At 34.9% G+C, this 25,248-nt stretch overlaps 2 protein-coding genes across 2 annotated transcripts; both read left to right on the forward strand.

Annotated features, from left to right (window-relative positions):
• The first annotated feature begins 399 nt into the window (after nt 1–399).
• LOC133311412 (scarecrow-like protein 34) lies at nt 400–3,374 on the forward strand. Its single transcript, XM_061512461.1, has 3 exons — nt 400–495; nt 585–2,833; nt 3,009–3,374. Exon 2 carries the CDS (start codon nt 633–635, stop codon nt 2,799–2,801), a length of 2,169 nt encoding a protein of 722 aa, XP_061368445.1. The 5' UTR covers nt 400–495; nt 585–632; the 3' UTR covers nt 2,802–2,833; nt 3,009–3,374.
• Nucleotides 3,375–9,479: 6,105 nt separating this feature from the next.
• Nucleotides 9,480–12,518, forward strand: LOC133311419 (scarecrow-like protein 14). The gene is made up of 2 exons (XM_061512471.1): nt 9,480–11,604; nt 11,777–12,518. Exon 1 carries the CDS (start codon nt 9,582–9,584, stop codon nt 11,550–11,552), a length of 1,971 nt encoding a protein of 656 aa, XP_061368455.1. The 5' UTR covers nt 9,480–9,581; the 3' UTR covers nt 11,553–11,604; nt 11,777–12,518.
• The last annotated feature ends 12,730 nt before the right edge of the window (nt 12,519–25,248 follow it).

Below are 25,248 nucleotides of genomic sequence, written 5' to 3' on the forward strand. Positions count from 1 at the left end.
TAGTCACCCTTCTTCTTTTTTTACTAACTCTTACTAAAGTTATTACTAAATGTTAATAGTTAATTTTCATCAATCCGACGGTGGTAAGTATAACCTCTCCGTACATTATATACCAAAAATAAATAAAAGATTTATTTTTTCTACAGTTACTGCAGACAAATTATCTGTAATAAGTTCAATACGATGTTATTTTGGACAGAAATCATGATATTTTTATAATTTTAATTTATTTCAGAGTTATAACCGTTTTTATATCTATAATTATTTAAAATTTCAATACCAAAACAATTGCGTATTAAAAATAAATGCAAATAACTTGTGTTCAAGCATAAATATTTTTTTCATAAATAAATTAATACGCTATTAGTCAAAGGGGCTGCTTCTCCTCAATAGCTGTAACAGAACCACACCATCTCTTACCTTCATTCATCTTCCTTCTTTGTTTCTCACTAGACTTCAATGGAACCCTTACCTTGAAACTAGCAATAATTCATGGTAAGTTCAACTCAAATCCTCTATATAACCATATCATGTTAATTTATTATTTGTGTTGTATAATTTTTTTTTTCCTTTGTGAACAAAAGAAGTGGTTTGGGTTTTGGTGATTGTTTGTGAACAAAGAGAGGAGGACGATGGATCCAAACTTTCAGGGAGCTATTGATTTCAAAAACAGTTACCAGTTTGGTGAAAACAGCAACACAATCGTGTGGGATCAAAATCAATACGAAACCGATTGGGATGTTAACAATGGAAGCCTTGTTGATCAGCCTTATGCGGATTCACTTGGTTTTACTCTGCATACAAACCCTGTAGAAGGTGAAGGTGCCTCTACAGATCCTTCACTAGAAGACAATGACTTCTCAGAAACCGTCGAATTCATAAGCCAAATTCTGATGGAAGAGAACGTTGAACAGAGGCCGTTTTATGACCCTCTGAGCTTGCTAGTCACTGAGAAATCATTTTATGATGCACTCACTAACAACATACCTCTGTCCCCTAATCAACACCACCGCGATATTCTGAGTCCTGACGGTGGAGCCACCAGCAGCAGCAGCAACAGCAGCGGCGGTGCTAACAACTTTTTACATAACAATTCTCGTGAGTTGAAGTCCCCTTCTCCTGATACCCCTCTTTCTATTTCTGGTTATCATGCTTTTCAGTTTAACTCCCACGCCATTTCTCAACCTGCTTCTTCTAGTGTTAGTGTTAGTGATGGACTGTTAGATTTGGATTCTTCTATTTCCAAAATGTTGGTACAAAATGTTTTCAGTGATGCAGATTCTGTCTCCCAGTTTAGGAAAGGGTTAGAGGAAGCTAGTAAGTTTCTTCCTCTAGGACCTCAGCTTGTAACTGGTCTTGATTCAATGGGAGAATCATTCAATGTAGTTGGGGTGAATTCGGTTGGGTTGAAGGGTAGAAAGAATCATGAGCTCGAAGGACGTGATACCAGAGAAGAAGGGAGAAGTAGGAAGCAATCAGCAGTTGATGTTGTTGATGAGTGTGACTTATCAGATATGTTTGATCGAATGTTGCTTAGTGTGGAGAATGTGCCACTGTTTCAGAATGAAGCAGTGAAAGCTGAAAAGGCGAGTGAAAATTCACCTTCATCTAATGGAGGGAAGGCTTGTCCTAAGAAACAAGAAAAGAAGAAGGAAACCGTTGATTTGAGTAGTCTTCTGCTTTCATGTGCACAAGCTGTGTATGTCAATGATAATAGGAATGCCAATGAACTACTAAAGAAGATAAGGCAACATTCTTCTCCCTTTGGAGATGCATCGCAAAGGTTGGCTCATTACTTTGCCAATGGCCTTGAGACTCGCTTGGTTGGCAATGCTACAGGTTCACAAGGATTTTTTAACTCTCTGAGCTTCAAGAAGAGCACTGCTACTGAGTTTTTGAAAGCTTACCTTGTTTTTATGTCTGCCTGCCCTCTCAAGCAGTTTGTATATTTGTTTGCAAATAAAATGATTATGAAAGCAGCTGAAAAGGCAGAAACCCTTCATATTATTGATTTTGGTATCCAACATGGTTTCCAGTGGCCAACACTTATTAAGTTTTTATCAGATAGAGATGGTGGACCTCCCAAGCTAAAGATCACTGGCATAGAGTGGCCCCAACCTGGCTTTCGTCCCACAGAAAGAAATCAGCAGACTGGTTGTCGTCTGGCTAACTATTGCAAGCGTTTCAACGTTCCCTTTGAGTACAATGCCTTAGCATCACGGAACTGGGAAACCATTCAAGTACAAGACCTTAAAATTGAGAGCGACGAGCTGGTTGCTGTGAATTGTGCGATGAGGTTTATGAATTTGCCGGATGAGACTATTGAGGTCAACTGTCCTAGAACTGCAGTTCTGCAGTTGATCAGGAAGATAAATCCGGATATTTTTGTTCAGTGCATCGTTCATGGATCTTATAATGCCCCTTTCTTTGACACACGGTTCAAGGAGGCGCTGTTCCATTTTTCTACTATATTTGATATGTGTGACACTGTCCTATCCCGTGATAACCAAAAAAGGATGATGATTGAGAGAGAGCTTTTTGGTCGACAAGCTATCAATGTTATAGCATGTGAAGGTTTCGAGAGACTTGAGAGGCCTGAGACATACAAACAGTGGGAAGTTAGGAATACGAGGGCTGGTTTCAAGCATCTTCCACTGAATGAGGAATTAATGGCCAAATTTAGGACCAAGTTCAAGGAATGGTACCATAGAGATTTTGTATTTGATGTAGACAACAACTGGATGCTTCAAGGTTGGAAGGGCCGCATTTTGTATGCATGCACCTGTTGGGTGCCGGCATAATAATGTGTTTCAGAACTCATACTAGACTAAAGGTATGATTCTAAGAATCACTCGTAGGTTCTTACTCTATCCGCTTCTTACTTGTTTCTTTTCCCCTGTTAAAGTTGAGTTATAGTCCTACTCCATACTAATTCTTGGAGCTTATTTGAGATATTTCAGCATGTATGTTGCAATGGTGATGCTTATGTGCTCTTTAAATGGTTTCAGGTTCTGTTATCCCCGGTCTGGCCTATTTGCTTAACTGTCAGTTGCTTGATGAACATTCTTCCATGCTTCGAACCAAGTTAATCTGGAAACTTATGGCAGAAGTTCTATGGTAGAATGGAGACTTGTGATTGTAACTCTAATTATAATAGTAGGGTGGGCATATTAGAGTTGGAGGCCCTTTTACCATGGTTGCCCGAATATTTGTAATCAAAATGTTGAGATATTATCTCTCTGACCATCATGTGTTAGGCACTACATATCTAATAATTTGGTGAAATATTTTTGCAACGTACCTTGTCTCTTGAGACAAATTAGCTACTGAGTTGACCAGATGTGATTAATTTGTAATGGATTACTATGTTTATGTGACAGTTATTTTTTGTTGGTTCCTTCTTTGAAATTTCACTCTCGATTTCCTTTCATGACATCTCAATGTAAAAATGACTGGTAATTTGTTCCACTACTAAAGATCTAGTATCTATTATCTATTCTTGCTACATAGATATAAACTAAAATACTACTCAGATACAAATGCAGACAAGTGCTAGCTTTTACTAACCTTCCCTCCCTAATTGCAGCACCTAAAACAAGTTTGAACTAAACTTCTTTGGACCATGTAGCTCTACTCGCATGCTGTTTGGTAGCAAAATCTTTGATATTTTTCAATTAAGAGCTGTTTATGGATTGAGTATTGGCCTTTGATATTTTCTTTTCTTTTCTTTTCTTTTCTTTTTTTTAAAAAAATTAAGTACCATTGCAAAACTGATATGGCCTATTCACACCTGAAAGCTTTGAACTCTTATATTTTTCTCTCGCTAGCCAGCCAATTAGTCTGTTGGCTATTGCTGTGTTGTGAAATATGCATGACATACATTGCTTCAATGGAGCTGGCAATGTCTTTGGTGGGCTTCCATATGAAGTCTCTGCCTCTTTTCACATTGCTACGACACAACACACTAGTAGCACTCCATATGAAGTCTCTGCCTCTTTTCACATTAACACACTAGTAGCACTCATCATTCTCCTTGCAAATCACGTAAATTTGTTTTTTTCTATTTCTTTTCTGTTACCATAATTTCCATTTATAATAGGATTTTATTTTATTTTTTGTTAAACATAATAGAATTTTATCTTGGATGAGAATGTAGGCAGGGGCGGACCTAGAGGGGGGCTAGGGTGGGCTCCCGCCCCCCTAAAATTTGATAGAAAAAATTATATATATATAGGTATTTTAATAATATTTTAATAATATTATAAAATATGTGTGAGTGGGTAAATTACTGACATGAGTGAGCGTGAAAAGGAAGTACAAAATCTCAACGGCTCAAATCAAACTTCTGAAAATTGTTCAGCTTGCAATTGCAAGAGAAGACAACTGACGAGGAAGCACAAACATTTTCATTGAAGGGGGCGTGAGACTCAATCTTGAAACACTCTTCAAGTACCTGTTCACTCTTCAATAGTAATCTTCTCCAACTATTTTACATAGAAAAGCAAATGATGGAAAAAAAAATTTCTAGCCATATTTTTACTTCATCTCTTATCAAACATAGGCAAATAATTTCTCAACCCCATTTTCTTAGGAAATTTTTATTTTTCACCTCCTACCAAACACGTGATTAGATTAAAAAATTGTAGTGTGTTCTTCTAAATTATTCTTAATCTCTTTAAATTTCCAACAATTCTAGCTATAAAAAGAATGAAAGGACACATATAACTTTGTGGGTATCTAATTTATTGATAATGGATAATATGATTTATTTATGGGTTTGTCTTTTCTGTAGCAATGGCATATGAATTTTTTTGTAGCAAACATATTTACACATGCAGATTCTGACATTTAAAAAGAAAGAAAAAAGTTAGGATCCGCATGAGTAAAATAAAATCAAGAACAAGCTTCGAAATAAAATAGAAGACCAATTTCTTGATGATTCTTTGATTACATACAATAAAAAAGAAATTATTTTGAGTTTTAACATGGATTCAATTATATATAAGTTTAACAATAAGAAAATACATAAAATAAGAGTCAAATGAAGTGATCTTAATCTTTGTAATAGATTTCTTTTAATTTTTTTATATTAGGTCTGTATTATATTTCAAATATTTTTGTTTATAATATAATATTTTTTATTTTTGCCCCCGTCATTAAAATTCCTGCGTCCGCCACTGAATGTAGGGATGATAATCGAATTATCTTGGGCATTTTTTATTTTTTATTTAGTTTGTCCTGTTTTTTTTTTCTCCTAGTTAAAGATGAGTTTTCATGTTAAAATTTGATGTTCAATATTGATGTGCTTTGTCAATAAGAAGATTAAATTTTATTACTAATTGTACGTGTGTTTTTTTTAATTCAGGTCTAATATGAAAATATATATTAAAAATATTTCAAATTATGAAAGAAATTTGTATAAATAATTCAAGTAAAATCCATTTTATTGTAAGACCTCCTATATCTGGTTGTCATTTTTGCAAAGAAAAGGAAAAACGAAAACTTTTTTATTTTTATTTTTCATGCTTAAAAAATGTGAAGAAGATGTAGTTTTTTCATATGAATAATATTGCCTGTGAGAACATTAGGGCAATTATTTATTAAAATGATATTTACACAAAAAAATCATTGTTAAATCTTATTTACTTAAATTTTCTTTGAAAGACTGTAAATCAAAATATTTTCATTTTTATTATATTATTTTCTAAACAAATAGTGTAAAAATAAATAAATAAAAATTGGCTCTTAAATATCTTTATTTTTTTATTATATACCAAAGGTTGGCCCACAATATTTATAGATAACACTAGCCTTTTCATCTCAAGACAAGATCTTATTCAGAACGAGACACTTGTGCTATCTCTATTTTTCTCTATCCTCTACAGCTCTATACTAAGAGAGTGTTTGGTAGAGGAAATTTTTTTTTTATCCGGTAATCTCAATTTTCAAAAATATGAATTTTACATTCAGTTTATGATAATATTTGAAAATTTAAAATTTAAAAAAATTCAATTTCTCGAAAATCTTGAAGAATACTGCGTACCAAACGGGCCCTAATAGTCTCAGATGCTGTCAAATCAGTGTTTGGTGTTGGAATTTATTGGAGGGATATATGGAAATTGAGTGTGACGGTAGCATTTTAGTCATAATTCCAAATTCCAGGTGGAAGAGTTTAGCTTAAATAGTGTGTTATAATTTATGGGAAAAGTGTATATCATTTTAAAGGATGTAACTAGTATATGACTTGTGCGGTGCACAGAGAAAAAAGATCAAAATGTTTGTCGTCCGTCGTGATTGGTTCCTCGCGTTACAAATCTTATACTTACAAAAAATTGTGTTGCAATCTTGTTGTATATTTCAGGTGAAAAAAATTAGTATATTAACACAGAATTTTGCAAATATCAACCATAAACAAAAATATTATGCAAATCAAATATAGTTATTTACTCCATGAGTTATGTAAAAAATAAATACGCTATAGTGGAACATTTCGATGAATTTGGTGTTGAATATTTGTTATTGCGAAACAAAGTAGTCCTTTCATCATTATTCATTGTTAAAAAAGATAATAAATGAATTTTCTTTTTTTTATCTTCTTTACCCTTACCCCATAAAGATATTGAATACCATCTGATTGTTATCTTATTTTTTTTGCAATAATTTGTGTCATTAGTATTTAAAATTTTATAAATTTGTATTTACAAAATTTGAACACATTGTGCCTTTGAATAGAATATTCTCGTTTTCATAAATATATAAAAACATTCACTTTTCTTTTCAATAGTTACCCACAATTTTTCAATTTCTTTTGTTTTGTATATTGAAATCATTTCACCTATATATACAACTTGTCTTTGAAATGGAAAGAAATTTATTTTAGAGGTCATATGAGCAAATCTTGAGATAAAGTATATAAAAGTTGTGGTCATTTTAAGAGAGAAAAAGAGATAGATAAAGGAGGAGAGAGAGTTGACAAAAAAATAAAGGTGTAAGTCCCACCTTTTTGTGAGAGTAAAAAGATATAAGTTGTGTCAATTAAAAGGATAATCATTTTTTCCATAATTTATTTACCAAAAAAAATAAATAGCGTGTTATAAAACTGAAGTATGTGAGATTGTGCAACCTATTTAAATGAAATATTAAAATAGATAATTATAAAATTATCATCATTAATTTATGTTTATATAATTATAATTTCCTTATATTACCATTTTCTTTTTATATTAGAGGATCTGGGTCCTATTCTATTTAACATGGCAATGACTGATCATGAAGGCTAATGAACGCACTTTGAGAAATGCTAATTTAAGATATCCAAAAAGACACAGCCACATGGCTTAAATTGGTTCCTTATCCGCTCGATGCAGTACGTGTTAAAGTGCTCCGTAGATAGTGCGTCCTTATCAAGGGACGCGTGATTAGCGCAGTTCGTTAGGAGTAACTACCGATCTTAAAATATAATATTTTAATAAAAAAACATTGTGACATTTAAATAATTTTTTTTTAAACTTTTTTTTTTGATATAATAATTTTGATTCTTCTACTTCTCCCTCGTTAAACTGAATTTTTTTTTTTGAGTTTTCCTGAAAAATAACAATGGTAATCTTATTTATCCAATATTGGTATAAAATTTTTAAATTTTATTTTGGAATTTTATTTTATGTATAATTTTTTAACAAAATACTATCTAAAAATACCACTTATTTGGTGGTATTTTTGGAATCTCATATGATAAAAAAATTAGATACTTTTTTTGGAATAAAATCCCGATAATATTTTGGACTATTGAATAGCTTCTTGATAATATTTTTTGAGGAAGTAACATTCTGATCATCAGGCGTGTTAACAAGCCGAGCCGAACTTTGATCTTAAAAGGCTAAGCCTGTGTTTAAATGTGTCAGCCTGATCAAGCCTGTTATCTGTTATAAATATTTATAACTATCGGCCTGTCTGACTTATTTACAAAAAAAAAAAAAAAATCTTGTTTAGCCTGTTTAAAAAAAACAAGACAACAAAAATTTATCCAAACAGAATATACAATCAACAAAACTAGTAATTCTATGAATATTCATAAATTTAATTTATATCTAAACAACATAATATAAAACAAAATCATTCAAAAAGTCTGTTTAACTAATAAAATGAGCTGAAATGGAATGAGGAGAAAGAAAAGGCTATTACAAGTAGTATAAAAAATATAAAATATAATTAAAAAATAATATACTAAGCCAGCCTGAGAGGCTTTAATGCTGAGCCTTTAAATTGGAGCCTGAGGCCTTTTTATTAAACGAGCTTTTATACAAATCCAAGCCTGGTACCAACAACTAATTTTAGACATGTAAGCTCAGTCTTTCACGAGCCGAGCCAAAACCCCTGATTTGTTTAGCACCCCTACCCATCGTAATCCTAGATTCCATTGCTCGGACAGGCGATATTTTTGAAAAAATGTGTGTCTGACATGTGTCGGACACCGACACGCGGTCAACAATTTAGGACACGTGATCAATGTTCCGACACGCTTTTTCGACACGCAGTCAACTTTTTACGACACGCGGTCAACGTTCCGACACGTTTGTTTTTTTTTTTTTAACTAAACTTAAAAATATAATTTACAAATCAATTTTTTCCTATTATGAAATTTGACATAAAAAATTTACAATGTACCAAAAATTATTTTTGTTTATATTTATGTTATAACATTTGAATATTTGATTGGTTACATGACTTATTATGAGCTGTTATATGTATTAAATATAAATTATATTATATATATTAAAAATATTATTTAATATCAAAACGTGTCGCAACATGTCCGAATATGACATTTTTTAAAAATAACGTGTCGACGTGTCATGTCCCGTGTCAATATCGGTGCAACATAAATCCTAGAAACCATAGTTTATGGGTAAAAAATTTTTTTTGTCCTTAATCAAAAATATTTTAAACAAATGGAACAATTCAAACCAAAAAAAAAAAATTAAAACCAAAATACCTCAATAAAGCAAAAGCCGGTGGTACATTTGTTGAGTGAGGATATTCTAACTACTAAAAAATCTTACTACTAATTTACTACCCATCACATTATCATTGGATAAAGTTTTTGAAGAGAAAGAAAATATTAATTTAATGGTAATTAGATAAATAGTAAATTGATAGTAAAAAATTTTAGTAGTAAAAATATCTCTCCTCATATTTGTTGCCATTAGTCATTTTCCACAAAATATATATGTGAAATAATAATCTTATGTTACATAAGATTGTTATCTTATGCATAAGACACAAAGTAAACGTGGGATCCATTTTAATTTTTTTTTGCTTCCTTATTCTCTCTCCTCTCTCTTCTCTCTGTGTGTGTAGGAGATAGCTCTTCTCATATGCAACATGAGAAAATACAATCCCAATATATATACTATAGTATTATATTTTTGACCAGCGTGTCTTAGTTGACTGACCTGCATCGTCCTTCTTGGAAGCTTCTCTTACCTCACCAATCCATCTCTTGTCTCGCGTGTGTTTGGTTTGGTGAAGAGGGCAGCATAATCGTGTTGAAACTTGAAGGTCAATTTGCGTCTTCGACAACCATGTCCATGTCCTCCATCACCGATCCCTTCATGGAAGAATCTGACTTCTCAGAAATTATGAACTTCATGAGCCAAACCTTGATGGAAGAGAACGTTGAAGAGATGCCGTTTTTTGACCCTCTTAGCTTGCAAGTCACCGAGAAATTATTCTATGATGCTCTCACTGATAACTTACCTCATTCCCCCAATCAACACCCCCTCGATATTCTTAGTCCCGACGGTGGAGCCACCACCACCAGCAGCAGCAGCAGCAGCGGCGGCGGCGCTAGCAACTCTTTAGATGACAATTCTCGTGAGTTGAAGCCCCCTTCTCCTGATACCCCTCTTTCTGTTTCTTGTGATAATGATTCTCATTATAATTCCCCTGCCATTTCTCAACATCCTTCTAATAGTGTTGCTGTTAGTGATGGACTGTTAGATTTGGATTCTTCTATTACCAAAATGTTGTCACAAAATGTTTTCAGTGAGGCAGATTCTGTCTCCCTGTTTAGGAGAGGGTTAGAGGAAGCTAGCAAGTTTCTTCCTCCATCACCTCAGCTTGTAACTGGTCTTGATTCACTTGGAGAATCATTTGGGGAGAATTCCGTTGGGTTGAAGGGTAGAAAGAATCATGAGCGTGAAGGAAGTGATAGCAAAGAAGAAGGGAGAAGTAATAAGCAATCAGCAGTTGGTGTTGTTGATGAGAGTGAGTTATCAGAAATGTTTGATAAAGTGTTGCTTAATGTAGAGAATGTGTCCCTGTGTAAGGAATTGAAAGCTGAACAGGCAGGTGAAAAGTTTGATGGAGAGATTGCTCATCCTATGAAACAAGGAAGGAAGAAGGAAACAGTGGATTTGAGGTCTCTTCTGCTTCTGTGTGCACAAGCTATGTATGTCAATGACAATAGTACTGCCAATGAACTTCTAAAGGAGATTAGACAGCATTCTTCTCCCTTTGGGGATGCATCACAGACTTTGGCTCATTACTTTGCCAATGGCCTTGAGGCACGCTTGGCTGGCAATGGTACAGGTGCACAAGGATTTTATTACTCTATGAGCTCCAAGAGGATCACTGCTGCTGAGTTTTTGAAAGCTACCGATGTTTATCTATCTGCCTGCCCTTTCAAGAAGTTTGCATATTTATTTGCAAATAACATGATTATGAAAGCAGCTGAAAAGGCAGAAACCCTTCATATTATTGATTTTGGCATCCTATTAGGTTTTCGGTATCCTGTATTTATTAAGTTTTTATCAAAAAGAGATGGTGGACCTCCAAAGCTGAAGATCACGGGGATAGAGTTTCCCCAACCTGGCTTTCGTCCTGCAGAAAGAATTGAGCAGACTGGTCAACGTCTGGCTAACTATTGCAAGCGTTTCAACGTTCCGTTTGAGTTCAATGCCATAGCATCACGGAACTGGGAAAACATTCAAGTACAAGACCTTAAAATTGAGAGCAACGAGCTAGTTGCTGTGAACTGTCTGTTCAGGTTTAAGAATTTACTGGATGAGACTTTTGAGGCAAACAGTCCTAGAAATGCAGTTCTCCACTTGATCCGGAAGATAAATCCGGATATTTTTGTTCAGTCAGTCATTAATGGATCTTATAATTCCCCTTTCTTTGTCACACGGTTCAGGGAGGCGCTTTTCCATTTTTCTGCTTTGTATGATATGTGTGACAATGTCATACCCCGTGAAAATCCAAGTAGGATGATGATTGAGAGAGAGATTGTGGGTCGGGAGGCTATAAATGTTATAGCATGTGAAGGTTTCCAGAGGGCTGAGAGGCCCGAGACATACAAACAATGGCAGGTTAGGAATACGAGGGCTGGTTTCAAGCAGCTCCCACTGGATAAGAAATTAATGGCCAAATTTAGGGCCAATTTAAGGGAATTGTACCACAAAGATTTTGTATTTGATGAAAACAACAACTGGATGCTTCAAGGTTGGAAGGGCCGCATTTTGTATGCTTCCACTTGTTGGGTACCGGCATAATGAGGTGCTATTGGACCCTTGGACATGTTTCAGAACTCATACTAGACTGAAGGTATCGTTCTAAGAATCACTCATACATTTTTTATTCTATCCACTTTATACTTCCTTTTTTCCCCATACTAAAGTTTTGAGTTATAGTCCTACTAATGCTTGGCGCTTACTTGAGATATTTCCGCATGTGTGTTGCAATGATAAAGCTTATTTTGATCTTTAAACGATTTCAGGTTCTGGTATCCCAGGTCTGGCCTAGCTGCTTTACCTTCAGGTGCTGTGATGGACATTCTTCCAAGCTTTGCCCCAAATTACTGCGTAAACTTATGGCAGAATTTCTCTGGTAGAATGGAGACTTGTGATTGTAATTCTAATTCTATAATGGTATGGAGGGAATATTGGAGTAGGTAGGCCCTTTTATCATGGTTGCCTGAATATTGGGAATCAAAATGTTCTGAGATATTTTCTCTCACACCATCATGTGCCAGGCTCTTCATATATAATAGCTTGGTAAAATGTTTTTGCTGGGTACCTTGTCTCTTGAAAGCTATTTATGGATTGAGTACTGGCCTTTGATACTGCTACCGTAGATGCTTTCTTATTGAAGTACCAGTGAGAAAGGGAAAGAGATATGGCTTATTCACATAATCACTTTGCCCGGACCAGAAAGCTTTGCCCTGTGAAGTTTTCTTGCTTGCCAATTAGTCTGTTGGCTGTTGCTCATATTGTGAAATATGCATGACATAAATTGCTTCAATAGAGCTGGCAATATCTTTTTTGGGCTTCGAGATGAAGTAAGTCTCTGTTTCTTGTGTCACTTTGTGATTCACTTAGAAGTACTAAAATTTTGGTATCTCTTGTGTGAGAATGTTAAGAGATATTGTAATTATCACAAGCATGTTATTCGAGTTTGTCCTATTTATTTTTTTCTTAGTAATGGATGAGTTTTCATGTTCAAATTTGATGTCAACATTGATGTGCTTTGTCAATTAGAAGATTTAATCTTGGATAGAGTTTCGCATGAGTTCCTTTGTTTTTTTCCCCACAAGATTAATGAGACTCTTTATTTTTAAACCATCAACTAATAAATGGATGTTGTTTTAATTATTTTTTCATTTATAGTTCCAGTTTTCCACTCAATATCATATGTCCTCCATGGGACAAATAACAGAGTTTATTGAGGTTAGCATGCATTTTTAACAGTTGAAAAAACCTCCCAATGACTACGAGAATATTTGAGAAATTAGTCTCGTAATAACATTTATAAGAATATCTTAATCAGATACTAAAAATTTTAACGGTAACTTTTCAAGCGATTGTGGCAGACTTCTAAAGAGTTTTACAGAATTTCTGTTTTCCAACTAGGCAATTTTTTTCCGTTTCTAATCCAGAAAGCTATGATATATATAGAGTATGATCCTCCATTAATGCTTGGTAGCTAAATATGCATCACATTTATTGGTACATGACTTAATGTCTGAACAACCACCTTAATAATTGATATATACCTCATCAACGATGAAGATTTTAGAAGAAGGTAAAAGGTTTCACGTCACATGTATAAGGAAAGATGGCCTTAAAGGCTTAAACACCTTCCCAGAAACTTCCGTCTCACAAAAAAAAGTACTTTTTCTAAATTATATAACAAGGGGATAATCCCCATTCAGTAGTTCGATTGTCTAATTCTCCGAGGTAATCTGCCTCAAAACATCAACTAGGTCTATCTATCATCGCTTTTTCTAGAGGGTAAGTTTGTTGTTTCCCTTTTCATAATTCATTTCTTGTTCATTAAAATCTGAAATTTATATTATTCAAATGGACTAGGGGATCAGTGTTGTTTAGTTTTTTGAAATTTGTTCCTTGTTTTTTACTGTTTGTGTTGTAAATATTGGTTATTTAATTATTATTATTTGTTGTATTAGGTCAAGTATTAGGGTTTTTCATTCTCTATAAATAGAGACCTCTTTGTACAGATTAATTACACAATTCAATAATATTTCAAATACCCTTTTCTTTTAAGTTGGTATCAGAGCTCTCGATTTTGAGGGCTCTGCTTCCGCAATTACCTCCGTTAAAAATAGAAATCTTCTTTCTCAGCATCTCGCCGCCACTGGAAAATTTTTCGGTGGACCTTTTTGGACCAAGAGGACCTATATTCAAATCTTTTTCTTTGATCTATCAGCTTACGGATGTGTTATAATCGTTTGACGACCGGATCTCCCTAAAACAACACAAGGCCGCTACTGTTCATCTCGTTTTGGACACTTTTCCGGCGACCTTTCAACTCTGACCGGACACAGACAAGTCCGGGACCGTTGGACGACCTCGCCGCAGAAATCTCAGCTCCGGCGGCCTCCGCACGCGCTGCCACACTCCCGGCGAGTGAGGCCCACTCGCAGACACCTCCACCGGGGCGTGGAGGCGCGTGGATCACTATTTCCAGCTCCGGCCAAAAGCGTTCTGATCGTCTCTTCATCCTCTTTCTGGATCTGTGCCTTCCTCTCAGATTGGACGTCATTTGGTACTTTTTTGTGATTTTTTGGCTTCTTGGTGTTATCCTTTGTGCAGTATGGCCTCTTCTCAAAGGAATTCCTTTACAAAGTTTTATGATGGTGCATCTTCTAGACCTAAGAGAGATGATCGATGGTGTTCTTATTGTAAAAGAACAGGTCATATCAAGGATTTATGCTTTCGCCTCCATGGAAAGCAAACTGTCTTAGAAAAGATGGCAAGGATGCGTGGTCAAGCACATTTTACTTCCTCTGAAATAACTCCTGCACCTAATGAGACCCAACCTGCATTTCGTCCAGATGAGTTGGAACGGCTCCGAACCATTCTTGATTATCTGAGTAAGCCATCTGATACTAGTGCTTTGGCTATGACTGGTATGAGCTTCAAAACTTAATCTTTCCTTTCTTCATGTAATAATTTTAAACATTCTTGGGTTGTTGATTCTGGTGCTACTGATCATATGGCTTGTTGTGCTGACTCCTTTACTTCTTATCATCCTACCATTGGAACTCATACAATAGCCATAGTTTATGGCTCTCATACATCAGTGGCGGGTTCTTGTGACATAAACTTATAACAGTCCTTACATCTTAAAGATGCTCTTCATGTTCCTAAACTCTCCACGAATCTTCTTTCTATTCATAAAATTACAAAAGATTTGAATTGTATTGTAACCTTCTTCCCTATCCATTGTGTTTTTCAGGATCTCGCCACGGGGAAGACGATTGGTAGTGCTAAAGAGCAAGGTGGGTTGTATTATCTGGTGTCACAATCTCCCACAAACAAAGTAACATATCACATCTTGATGTCTCATGGTCAATCAACTGCTGATTCTTTGATTTGGCTTCATCATAAGCGCTTGAGACATCCTCCATTTAGTTTACTCAAGTCTTTATTTCCGTCATTGTTTTTGTCTAAGTCTGTTGAGTTTTTTCATTGTGATGTTTGTGAGTTTGCTAAGCATCATCGTGTGTCTTTTCCTTCTAGTATTACTAAGAGTGTTGAACCTTTTGATCTTATTCATTCTGATGTTCAGGGTCCTTCTAAAGTCCCTCATGCTTCTGGAAATAGATGGTTTGTTTCTTTTATTGATGATTGCGCTCGTGTAACTTGGGTTTACTTAATGCGTGAAAAGTCTGAGGTACCACAACTGTTCTCTCAATTTTATAAAATGGTTGAGACTCAATTTGGTAAAAAAATCAAGAGACTAAGAACAGATAATGGTACTGAATATGTTAATCACAGTTTTTCCCAATTTATACGAAATAACGGTATGATTCATGAACTTACTTGTCTTGACACCCCTCAACAGAATGGGGTTGCTGAAAGAAAAAATCGTCACCTTCTTGAAGTGGCTCGTGCATTAATGTTTCAGACACATGTACCCAAATATTATTGGGGAGATACTATTCTTACTGCAGCATTCTTGATCAACCGTTTACCCACTCGGGTACTTGACCGTGTAAGTCCTATTCACTCTATAACTTCTTTTTTCCCTTCTATTCCAACTATGAATCTTCCTCCACGTGTGTTTGGGTGTGTTGCTTTTGTTCATGTTCATAAACATCATCGCAGTAAGTTGGACCCTAGGGCTATTAACTATGATTTTCTTGGTTATGTTCCTGATAAGAAGGGCTACAAGTGCTATCACCCTGGTAGTAGAAATTTTTTTGTTTCTATGGATGTCACATTTCAGGAATCTGAGTCCTTTTTCCAAGGTCCTCATCTTCAGGGGGAGAATCCTTCACCAGAAAACTTATCACCTCCCTTCTTTGAGTCTTCAGTGTCTACTCCTTTACCTGTGTTAGTGTATCCCCCTCTTGTTCATGTTCTTCCTGTGTCTGATCCTCCTGTTACTGATACATCAAGTACAACAGAGATACGAAAGATTATGACACCTGAGTTGGTATATCAAAGAAAGAAACAACCCACATTGCCTCAGCAGCAACCTCAATCGTCTGAACCACTGGTAAGTCCTAAATCTCATATTTCTGATCATGATGTTAATACTTCTGATGACTTACTCATTACTACTGATTCTGATGATTTACCAATTGCTCTTAGAAAAGGAAAAAGATCTTGTCCCAAGAAATCTTGTTCCTCCTGTCCGTCTTGTACTCAATACCCTATCTCCCATTTTGTTTCCTCTGCTAATCTTTCTGTGCAGCACAAAAGCTTTGTTTCAGCACTAGACTCTATTGCAATCCCAAAATCAGTACATGAAGCCTTGAAAGATGGGAATTGGGCTCAAGCCATGCAAGAGGAGATGAATACGTTGGAGAAAAATAAAACATGGGAGGTTATTGATAGACCTAATGGAAAGAAAGCAGTAGGGTGCAGATGGATTTATGCCCTAAAATATAATTCTGATGGAACTCTTGAGAGATACAAGGCTCGATTAGTTGCCAAAGGTTACACTGAACCTATGACATTGATTATGAAGAAACATTTTCTCCAGTTGCAAAGATGAATACGGTGAGAGTCTTATTATCCCTTGTTGCCCATTACGATTGGGATATAAATCAATTTGATGTGAAAAATGATTTCCTCAATGGTGAGTTAGAAGAAGAAATCTACATGGAAATTCCGCCTGGTTTTGATTCTGTGAAGGGAGAAAATAAAGTTTGTAGATTAAAAAAGGCCTTGTATGGATTGAAGCAGTCACCTCGTGCCTGGTTTGGAAGGTTTACTAGGGTTATGATGACTTTAGGATACAGACAGAGTCAAGGAGATCACACTCTTTTCTTCAAGCACTCCCATAATGGGAAGCTTACTATGCTCCTTGTATATGTTGATGATATTATTATCACAAGTGATGATTTTATGGAGAAAGAGATTCTGCAAACACGGCTTGCCTCTGAGTTTGAAGTCAAAGACCTTGGGAAACTGAGATATTTCCTAGGGATAGAAGTAGTTCATTCAAGGAAAGGAATTTTTATCAGCCAGAGAAAATATGTTCTTGATCTTCTCAAAGAAGCAGGAAAGCTCGGGTGTAAACCCTCTAATACTCCTATTGAACGTAATCACAAGATAGGCTATGAAGAGGAGAGTCCTCCAGTTGATAAAGGACAATATCAACGGCTAGTTGGGAAATTGATATATCTAGCTCATACTAGACCAGACCTAGCTTATGTTGTTAGTGTTGTCAGTCAGTTTATGCACGATCCAAAGGAGAAACACATGCAGGCAGTAGAGAGAATTCTTCAGTATCTTAAAGCTACTCCTGGCAAAGGATTGTTATTCCGACGTGATGGCAATCTCTCTTTAGAAGTTTACACTGATGCTGATTATGCTGGATCCGTGACTGACCGTCGTTCTACCACTGGTTACTGCATGTTTCTTTGCGGTAACTTGGTGACATAGAGAAGTAAGAAACAAGATGTGGTCGCCAGATCAAGTGCAAAAGCTGAATTTCGAGCTATGGCTCAAGGCATTTGTGAGTTATTGTGGCTGAAGATTATACTTGATGATCTCAAAATAAAATATGAGGGAACTATGAAGCTGCTATGTGATAATAAGTCCGTTATTTGTATAGCTCATAATCCAATTCAACATGATCGGACTAAACATATTGAGGTTGACCGTCATTTCATCAAAGAGAAACTTGATAGTGGACTGATTACCACTCCATACATTCCTACTGGGCGTCAATTGGCTGATCTATTAACAAAGGGACTTCCTTCAGACAGATTTCAAGAACTTACTAGCAAGCTGGGAATGATAAATATTTATTCCTCAGCTTGAGGGGGAGTGTTGTAAATATTGGTTATTTAATTATTAATATTTGTTGTATTGGGCCAAGCCCATTAGGTCAAGTATTAGGATTTTTCATTCTCTATAAATAGATACCTCTTTGTACAGATTAATTACACAATTCAATAATATTTCAAATACCCTTTTCTTTCAAGTTGGTATCAGAGCATAAGTTAGGTCTGGTCTAGTATGAGCCAGATATATCAATTTCCCTACTAGCCGTTGATATTGTCCTTTATCAACTGGAGGATTCTCCTCTTCATAGCCTATCTTGTGATTCTGCTCAATAGGAGTATTAGAGGGTTTACAGTCGAGCTTTCCTGCTTTATTGATCTAACTTTGTTCAACATATCATTAGTTCAATTACTTGATGTGAAACTACTGAGTGGTCAAAGTTCAGCCTAGTTAAAGATTTTTGCTCCTAGGAGACAATATTCAGCTAGATTTCACTAAAAAGTGTAATTTCTTGTTCAGTTTCTGGTCTTTGCAAGCAAAATGCTATCTACGGGTTCCATTCTTGATATTTTTCCTGGTTCCGAAGAAACAGAAACCAAAGAAGAAGCGGGAAGTAATAAGCAATCAACAGTTGGTGTTGTTGATGAGAGTGAGTTATCAGAAATGTTTGATCGAGTGTTGCTTTGTGTAGAGAATGTGCCACTGACACTGTGTGAGGAACTGAAAACTAAACAGCCAGGTGAAAAATCTGATGGAGATATGGCTCATGCTATGAAACAAGGAAGGAAGAAGGAAACCATGGATTTGAAGAGTCTTCTGCTTCTATGTGCACAAGCTGTGTATGTCAATGACAATAGTGCTGCCAACGAACTACTAAACCAGATCAGGCAACATTCTTCTCCCTTTGGAGATGCATCGCAGAGGTTGGCTCATTACTTCGCCAATGGCCTTGAGACAAGCTTGCTTGGCGATGGTACCAGTGCACATGGATTTTTTAACTCTCTGAGCTTCAATAGGATAACAGCTGCTGAGTTTTTGAAAGTTTACCAAGTTTTTATATTTGCCTTCCCTTTCAAGAAGTTTGCATATTCATTTGCAAATAAAATGATTATGAAAGCAGCTGAAAAGGCAGAAACCCTTCATATTATTGATTTTGGTATCCAATATGGTTTCCAGTGGCCTATTCTTTTTAAGTTTTTAGCAAATAGAGATGGTGGACCTCCCAAGCTGAAGATGATTGAGAGAGAGCTTTTGGGTCTGGAGGCTATAAATGCTTTATAGTATGTGAAGGCTTCGAGAGAATTGAGAGGCCTGAGACATACAAAGAGTGGGAAGTTAGGATTACGAGGGCTGGTTTCAAACAGCTTCCACTGAATGAGGAATTACTGGCCAAATTTAGGACAAAGTTAAGGGAATGGTACCATAGAGATTTTGTCTTTGATGTAGACAACAACTGGATGCTTCAAGGTTGGAAGGGCCGCATTTTGTATGCTTCCACTTGTTGGGTGCCCGCATAATAAGGTGCTACTGAACCCTTGGACTTGTTTCAGAACTCATACTAGACTAAAGTTATCATTCTATGAATCAGCCATAGATTCTAGATTCTACTGCTTGGTGCGTATTTGAGATATTTCAGCATGTGTGTTCCAATGTTGTTGGAATTTATGAACAATAATCTATTGGTTATGAATAAGAAGTGGGTTAATAAAGAAAAGAGAAAAAGGAAGATGAAGAGGTGTGTGGATATTAACAAGTCTCACATTGGACAACTAGTAGGAAGTGAGAGAGTTTATAAGCTCTCACCTCACTCTCTTAGATTGGCCCTTGGGTCACTACACATTTTGTGGAGGGGGAGGAGCTAGGTGGGCTTTGGTCCACCGCACGCCACCGCTGCCGCCGTTCGGCCGGTTCGGTTCATAGGTGTATAATAAAGATTATTTTTTAATTTTTTGTCCTTGCTTCCCTCCAAAATTCAAACCCAAACGTTTCTACAACCCGTCGATTTTTTGAGCAATTTTGAACTGAACTGGTTATTCCCTTTCGCAAACCGGTCACCGGTTGTGTCTGCTCGCTGAACCGGTCACTGGTTGTACCTGTTCATCGGAACGGTCACTGTTCGTCGCCGGCGGCTCATCGTGACCGGTCAGTGTCTATATAGACACTGACACCTTCAGAAATTTATCCGATTTTTTCTACACCAAACCTCCGGTTTGCATACTTTCGTTCATCCTCCGGTGTAGTTTCCTCTGGCAATTGTTGTGTTCGTTTGAGCTGTTGACTGGTAGTGCCACCACTCTTCAGACGAAATCCGTTCTATCCTGGAAGACAAGTGTCCATCAACCTTAGGCATCAATGAGGGGGGAAATTGTCTTAAGGAAACACGTTCTGTGGACTCGGATTTAATTCATCTACTGCATACATTCATCTGTCTGATTCTTTATACTGACTATAAGTAAGTCTGTTCTGAGTTGTTTTAATTACACTGTATCTGATAATTCTGATCATTTACTCCCTTCTGTTCTTTACATGGGTTCAAACCTCTAGTGATTTAATATCACTCACTGTCTTCAATAACAAATGTTTATGTTTATGTGCTCTTTAAATGGTTTCAGGTTCTGGTATCCCCGGTCTGCTCTATTTGTTTAACCTTCAGGTGTTCTGATGAACATTCTTCCACGCTTTGCACCAAGTTACTTTCTAAAATCTTTGCAGAACTTACTTCCCTGGTGGAATTTTGACTTTTGAATGTAGTTCAAATTCTATAATGATAAGCTACGATGAATCACACTGATACAGGACATGGGATATGACATAACACGATACTCTGACACGTTAATTCTAAAAAATGCTAAATTTTGACATGTTAGGACACGTTTTAATATTACATAATATTTTTAATTTATGTAGTGTATATTATATTTAATATTTAATAATTTAATAAAAAAATGAAACTAAATTTATAATATCCATCAATTTTGTAAATGAACATAAGATATCTTATATATTTATATTAAACTCAATAGAAGAGTAATGGTAATCTAACGAATCTAAGAACTAAAAATGCAACATAATCTTTGAAATCATTTTTGAATCTCAACAATGTATGTTGGAGTGTCAGAAAATATCGAAAATAATATAAATATTTTAAAGTATCGATACAAGAAGGATGTATTAGAGTAGAAATGCCGTTTTAGCATGTGTGCCTGAATATTTGCAATCAAAATGTTGAGATATTTTCTCTGACCATCACGTGTTAGGCACTTCATATCTAATAAATTGGTGAAATATTTTTGCAGGGTACCTTGTCTCTTGAGACAAATTAAGTACTGAGCTGACAAGATGTGATTAATTTAAAATGGATAACTACGTTCAGTTAGTTTTTCCGGTGGTAGTTATTTCTTGTTGGTTCCTTCTTTTAAATTTCACTTTAACGCGGCAACTTCTGTGAAATTATTTATTTTCACTCATGGCATCTAATCGAAAAAATGGCTGGTGATTTGCTCCACCGGCAAAGATCTTCATATCTTTATCTATTGTTGTCAGAAAAATTTAAACTAAAATACTAATCAGATTGTCAAGGAGAGTACACACAGTTAGTTAAGGATTTGACTTATATCTCGTAAGAATGTGAGTTTGAATCCAGTTAACAGATGTGAGAATTTTGTTAGTGAGTAATTTGTAATTCTTTCCAGAAATTCTCAAAGAGAGGTTTGCCCCAATTCTGGTAGGATAGTAATGTCTAACCCCATTCAAACTTTTAACTACCAAAAAAAAAAATACTGTTCAGATTCAAATGCTAACAAATGTCAGCTTCTCCTAACATTTTCCGCCGCCTTAATTGCAGCACCTAAAACAAAGTTTGAGCTTCTGACAAATCTTAACAAGTTATAATTATAAATTTGACATAAAATTTGCTCATCGGCTACATTGCTTGATAAAAAGCTGTTACATGATATGTATAATTGAAAACAATATCTAAGTATAAGCTAACTACACAAGAGTCATATAACGGTTATCTGGTATTCAAATATTCAAATGTTGCTGACAGCTAACAAACGTCGTATGGTTGTTCTCTAATATATAACTTATTTGGATCCTGTAGCTTTACTCGAATGTGAAATATGCATGACATACATTCCTTCAATGGAGCTGACAATATCTTTGGTGGGCTTCCTCATGAAGTCCCTGTCGCTTATTTTCACTTTTAGATATACTTAGAAATACTAAAAAAAGAGAATTATATTTACAAATTTTTTGTTTATAAACTACATTATATACTCTCAGGAGAATAGTATGTTCTCCCGGGAATACATAGTGTAATTTATAAAAATTTATAAAAAAATTTGTGAACGAATCATTCCCCGTACTAAAATTTTGGTATCTCTTGTTTGAGAATGTAAAGAGTTGTTGTAATTATCACAAGCATATTTTCTGTGTGTGTCCTATTATTTATTTCTTTATTTATTTATTAGTAATGGATGAGTTTTAATGTTAAAATTTGATTGTCAACATTGATGTGCTTTGTCAATTAGAAGATTTAATTTTGTTAGTGATAATCCATATATGTATTTTTTTAATTCAGAGGTAAAGCTTTTTCAGCACTTGTTTAATCCCTTCATTTCTCAAATCTGATACCTTATTTAAAGGGATCAGAACACCTTGCACTCCGATGAATAGGTATTCCTTAATTCAATAAAATTAAGGAATATATGTATAATTAGGGCAAATTTTACTACACAAGACTCACCGATACTTTGTAAATGTAGGGGTGATGGATGATTTTTATGTCACAAAGAAACAATCTTATCAGTTATCCAAGGCGCGCCCCTCAAAAGACATGTATAATTACTTTTAAAATTTAAAATTTTAAAGAAAAAAGATAACGTTGTCATTTTTTTAAAAGAAATAGAAATTAATCATCACTTTAAAATTTCGTTAGTTGCTCCCAACAATAACATGCAAAAAGAGTTCCCACATTAGTTTCGATAACATCATTTTTATTTTTATTTATTTTTTACTCCTGTTCAGTTTGGGGACAGCTGAAGTATGTTCTGTTCCGTCTGGCAGGTTTTTATGCTGTATTAGTGATGTACTTCGGCTAACATATATAACATCATATGAAGTGAATATGTTGTCTTCTTTGTACTTCAAAAAAATATGTTGTCTTCTTTTAATTAGCTTTGGGTATATTTGTTGATTTCACTTACTTATTGTTGGGTTTCAAATTTCTTGTCCTTTTTCAATTTTTGGGAACAAATTGAGATGGAATCCTTGGCAGTGGCAGAGGAGAGGTTCCTAAGACAGGGATTTGTTGTTTCACTTTCTACTTAGAGGCGAGCTGAGATCTAGGTTGCTGCATCTAAGATATTCAATCACACATCCAATCCTAAAGTAGAAAAGAGAAAGATGAAGAAAGATACGATTTATCTTGATTCACACATCCTCATTACTGCGTAATAATTACGAATATATAACTTTTCAAACTATTTACGAATCTATTGCAGTTACTCACACCTATTTTGTGCATGACCACTCAAGCCTAAAGGAGATGTGACCACGAAGGTAGTTACGCTTAAAGGAGGTGTGACTCATCCGGTGGTGGCATAAAAAAATCAACAGTTTGACCGTAAAACTTCGAAAGATAATAACTTTGGCCTCGGATGCCCAGATCAGGTTTTTTTTTTCATGTAAATTTTGGAGATTTATGCAATGACATCTCATTTGACATAATTTATCTCTCACAAACCCAAAAGCCTCCGAGTTCTTACCGAACCAACACCATGAGCTGCAACATTGATGGAGAGAAAATCATTGTTATGATTAGAAAATTTCCTAGCAAACATCCCTATAATTATGGTACCATTGTTGCAAATTCAAACTATATTTATGAGAGACGATACTTCAACTTAAATAACATCACTCACACTCACAAATATAAAATATACCAAACATGTTTATCTCAGAAAGTTATGCGGAATAAAAAAAAAACTGGTTCGGGCACCTGAGACCAAAATTATAGCCTTATGAAGTTTTATGATAAAATATCCCAAATTTTGGAAGAATTTTCAACAAATTTCCCTTCAATGAGATGTCATTACGTAGATCTCGAAAAGTTATGTGAAATTAAAATTTTTCTACCTAATTTAGATACTCGAGTCAAAAGTTATGGCCTTCCAAAATTTTACGGTCAAATTATTGATTTTTTTTATGCCACATGTCAGCACCGAAAGTAGTGAGGTTGGTCACGCCTAAAAGAGGCATAACTGGTCACGCCTTTTCTAGGCGTGAATGCCTGGTGAGATACGCCTAAGTCAGAAGTGAATGGTCATGCCTAATTTGAACGTGAATAACTGCAATAGATTCATAAATAGTTTCGAAACAGTTATATATCCGTAATTATTTATTTAAATTATAATAAATTAATTTTTTTTTGCCATATCTATTGGGTTTAATGCTACCACCATAAGTCATAGAATTTTCTATATACATTAAGGGCCCGTTTGTTAACAGAACTTTTTTTGTTTTCCTAGAATTTCTTGGTTGGGTAATTATGAATGCATCGTTTGGTTACAGGATTTTTAAAAAAATTTCGAGAATCTGACTTTCCTGAGATTTTATTTTGTGTGTCAATTTTTTTGAAAATTATATCCAAGAATATCACACAGGGGGTGGTATTCTAGGATTTTCATGACAAGGGAAAATTAAATACAACCAAACATAGCATCAAGAAAATTAACCTAACATTCTCGGGAATATTTTAACCTACCAAATAACTTTTTGGTAACATTTCCAAAAAAACTCATTTTCCAATCATATTCCTGAAAATCATGATTCCCAGATAAAAAAAATTCCCCCATACCAAATGTCTCCTAACCGTAAAATGGAATAATCTTTTCTGTCCTAAGCTTTTTGGTAGAAAAAAAAGTTTATGATTCTGGAAAATTGAAGATAATAATCTTATTTATATATATTTGGTGTGAGATTTCTAAAAATTTTTTGGGAATCTGATTTTTTTGAGATTTTATTTTATGTGTAAAATTTTCTAAAAATATCATCCAAGAATACCATCATTTAGTGATATTTTAAGATTCTCATGGCAAGAAAAAATTTAACATAACTAAACATAGTATCAAGAAAATTAACTCAACATTTTTAGAAATATTTTTAACTTACCAAATAATTTTTTAATAACATTTTTAAAAAATCTATTTTTCCAACGTATTCCTAAAAATCATGATTTTCGAATAAAAAAATAATTTTTCTCCAACCAAACGCCACAATATAAAAAAACGAATCTGTAAGTTTAGCAAATCTCATATTCAATCACGGAAATGCGGTTATAAGGAAAAGAATAGTCGCTTTGACCTGTACATTGATTAAGAGATACATACGACCATAGATCAAATTAGATATATTATTCTAAAGTGGCACGTTTCCTATTCTTGTTTTATTAAGCAAAAGGTAATAAATTAGGAGAGGTTACAAC

The sequence above is a fragment of the Gastrolobium bilobum genome, unplaced genomic scaffold (genome assembly GCF_033153095.1).
Source record: "Gastrolobium bilobum isolate Gb01-03AN ecotype WA unplaced genomic scaffold, APGP_CSIRO_Gbil_v1 utg14925, whole genome shotgun sequence".
NCBI lineage: Eukaryota > Viridiplantae > Streptophyta > Magnoliopsida > Fabales > Fabaceae > Gastrolobium > Gastrolobium bilobum.

Excerpts from the sequence above, each read along its gene's own strand:
- LOC133311412 (XM_061512461.1), top strand. The coding sequence starts at position 633 with ATGGATCCAAACTTTCAGGGAGCTATTGATTTCAAAAACAGTTACCAG.
- LOC133311419 (XM_061512471.1), top strand. The coding sequence starts at position 9,582 with ATGTCCATGTCCTCCATCACCGATCCCTTCATGGAAGAATCTGACTTC.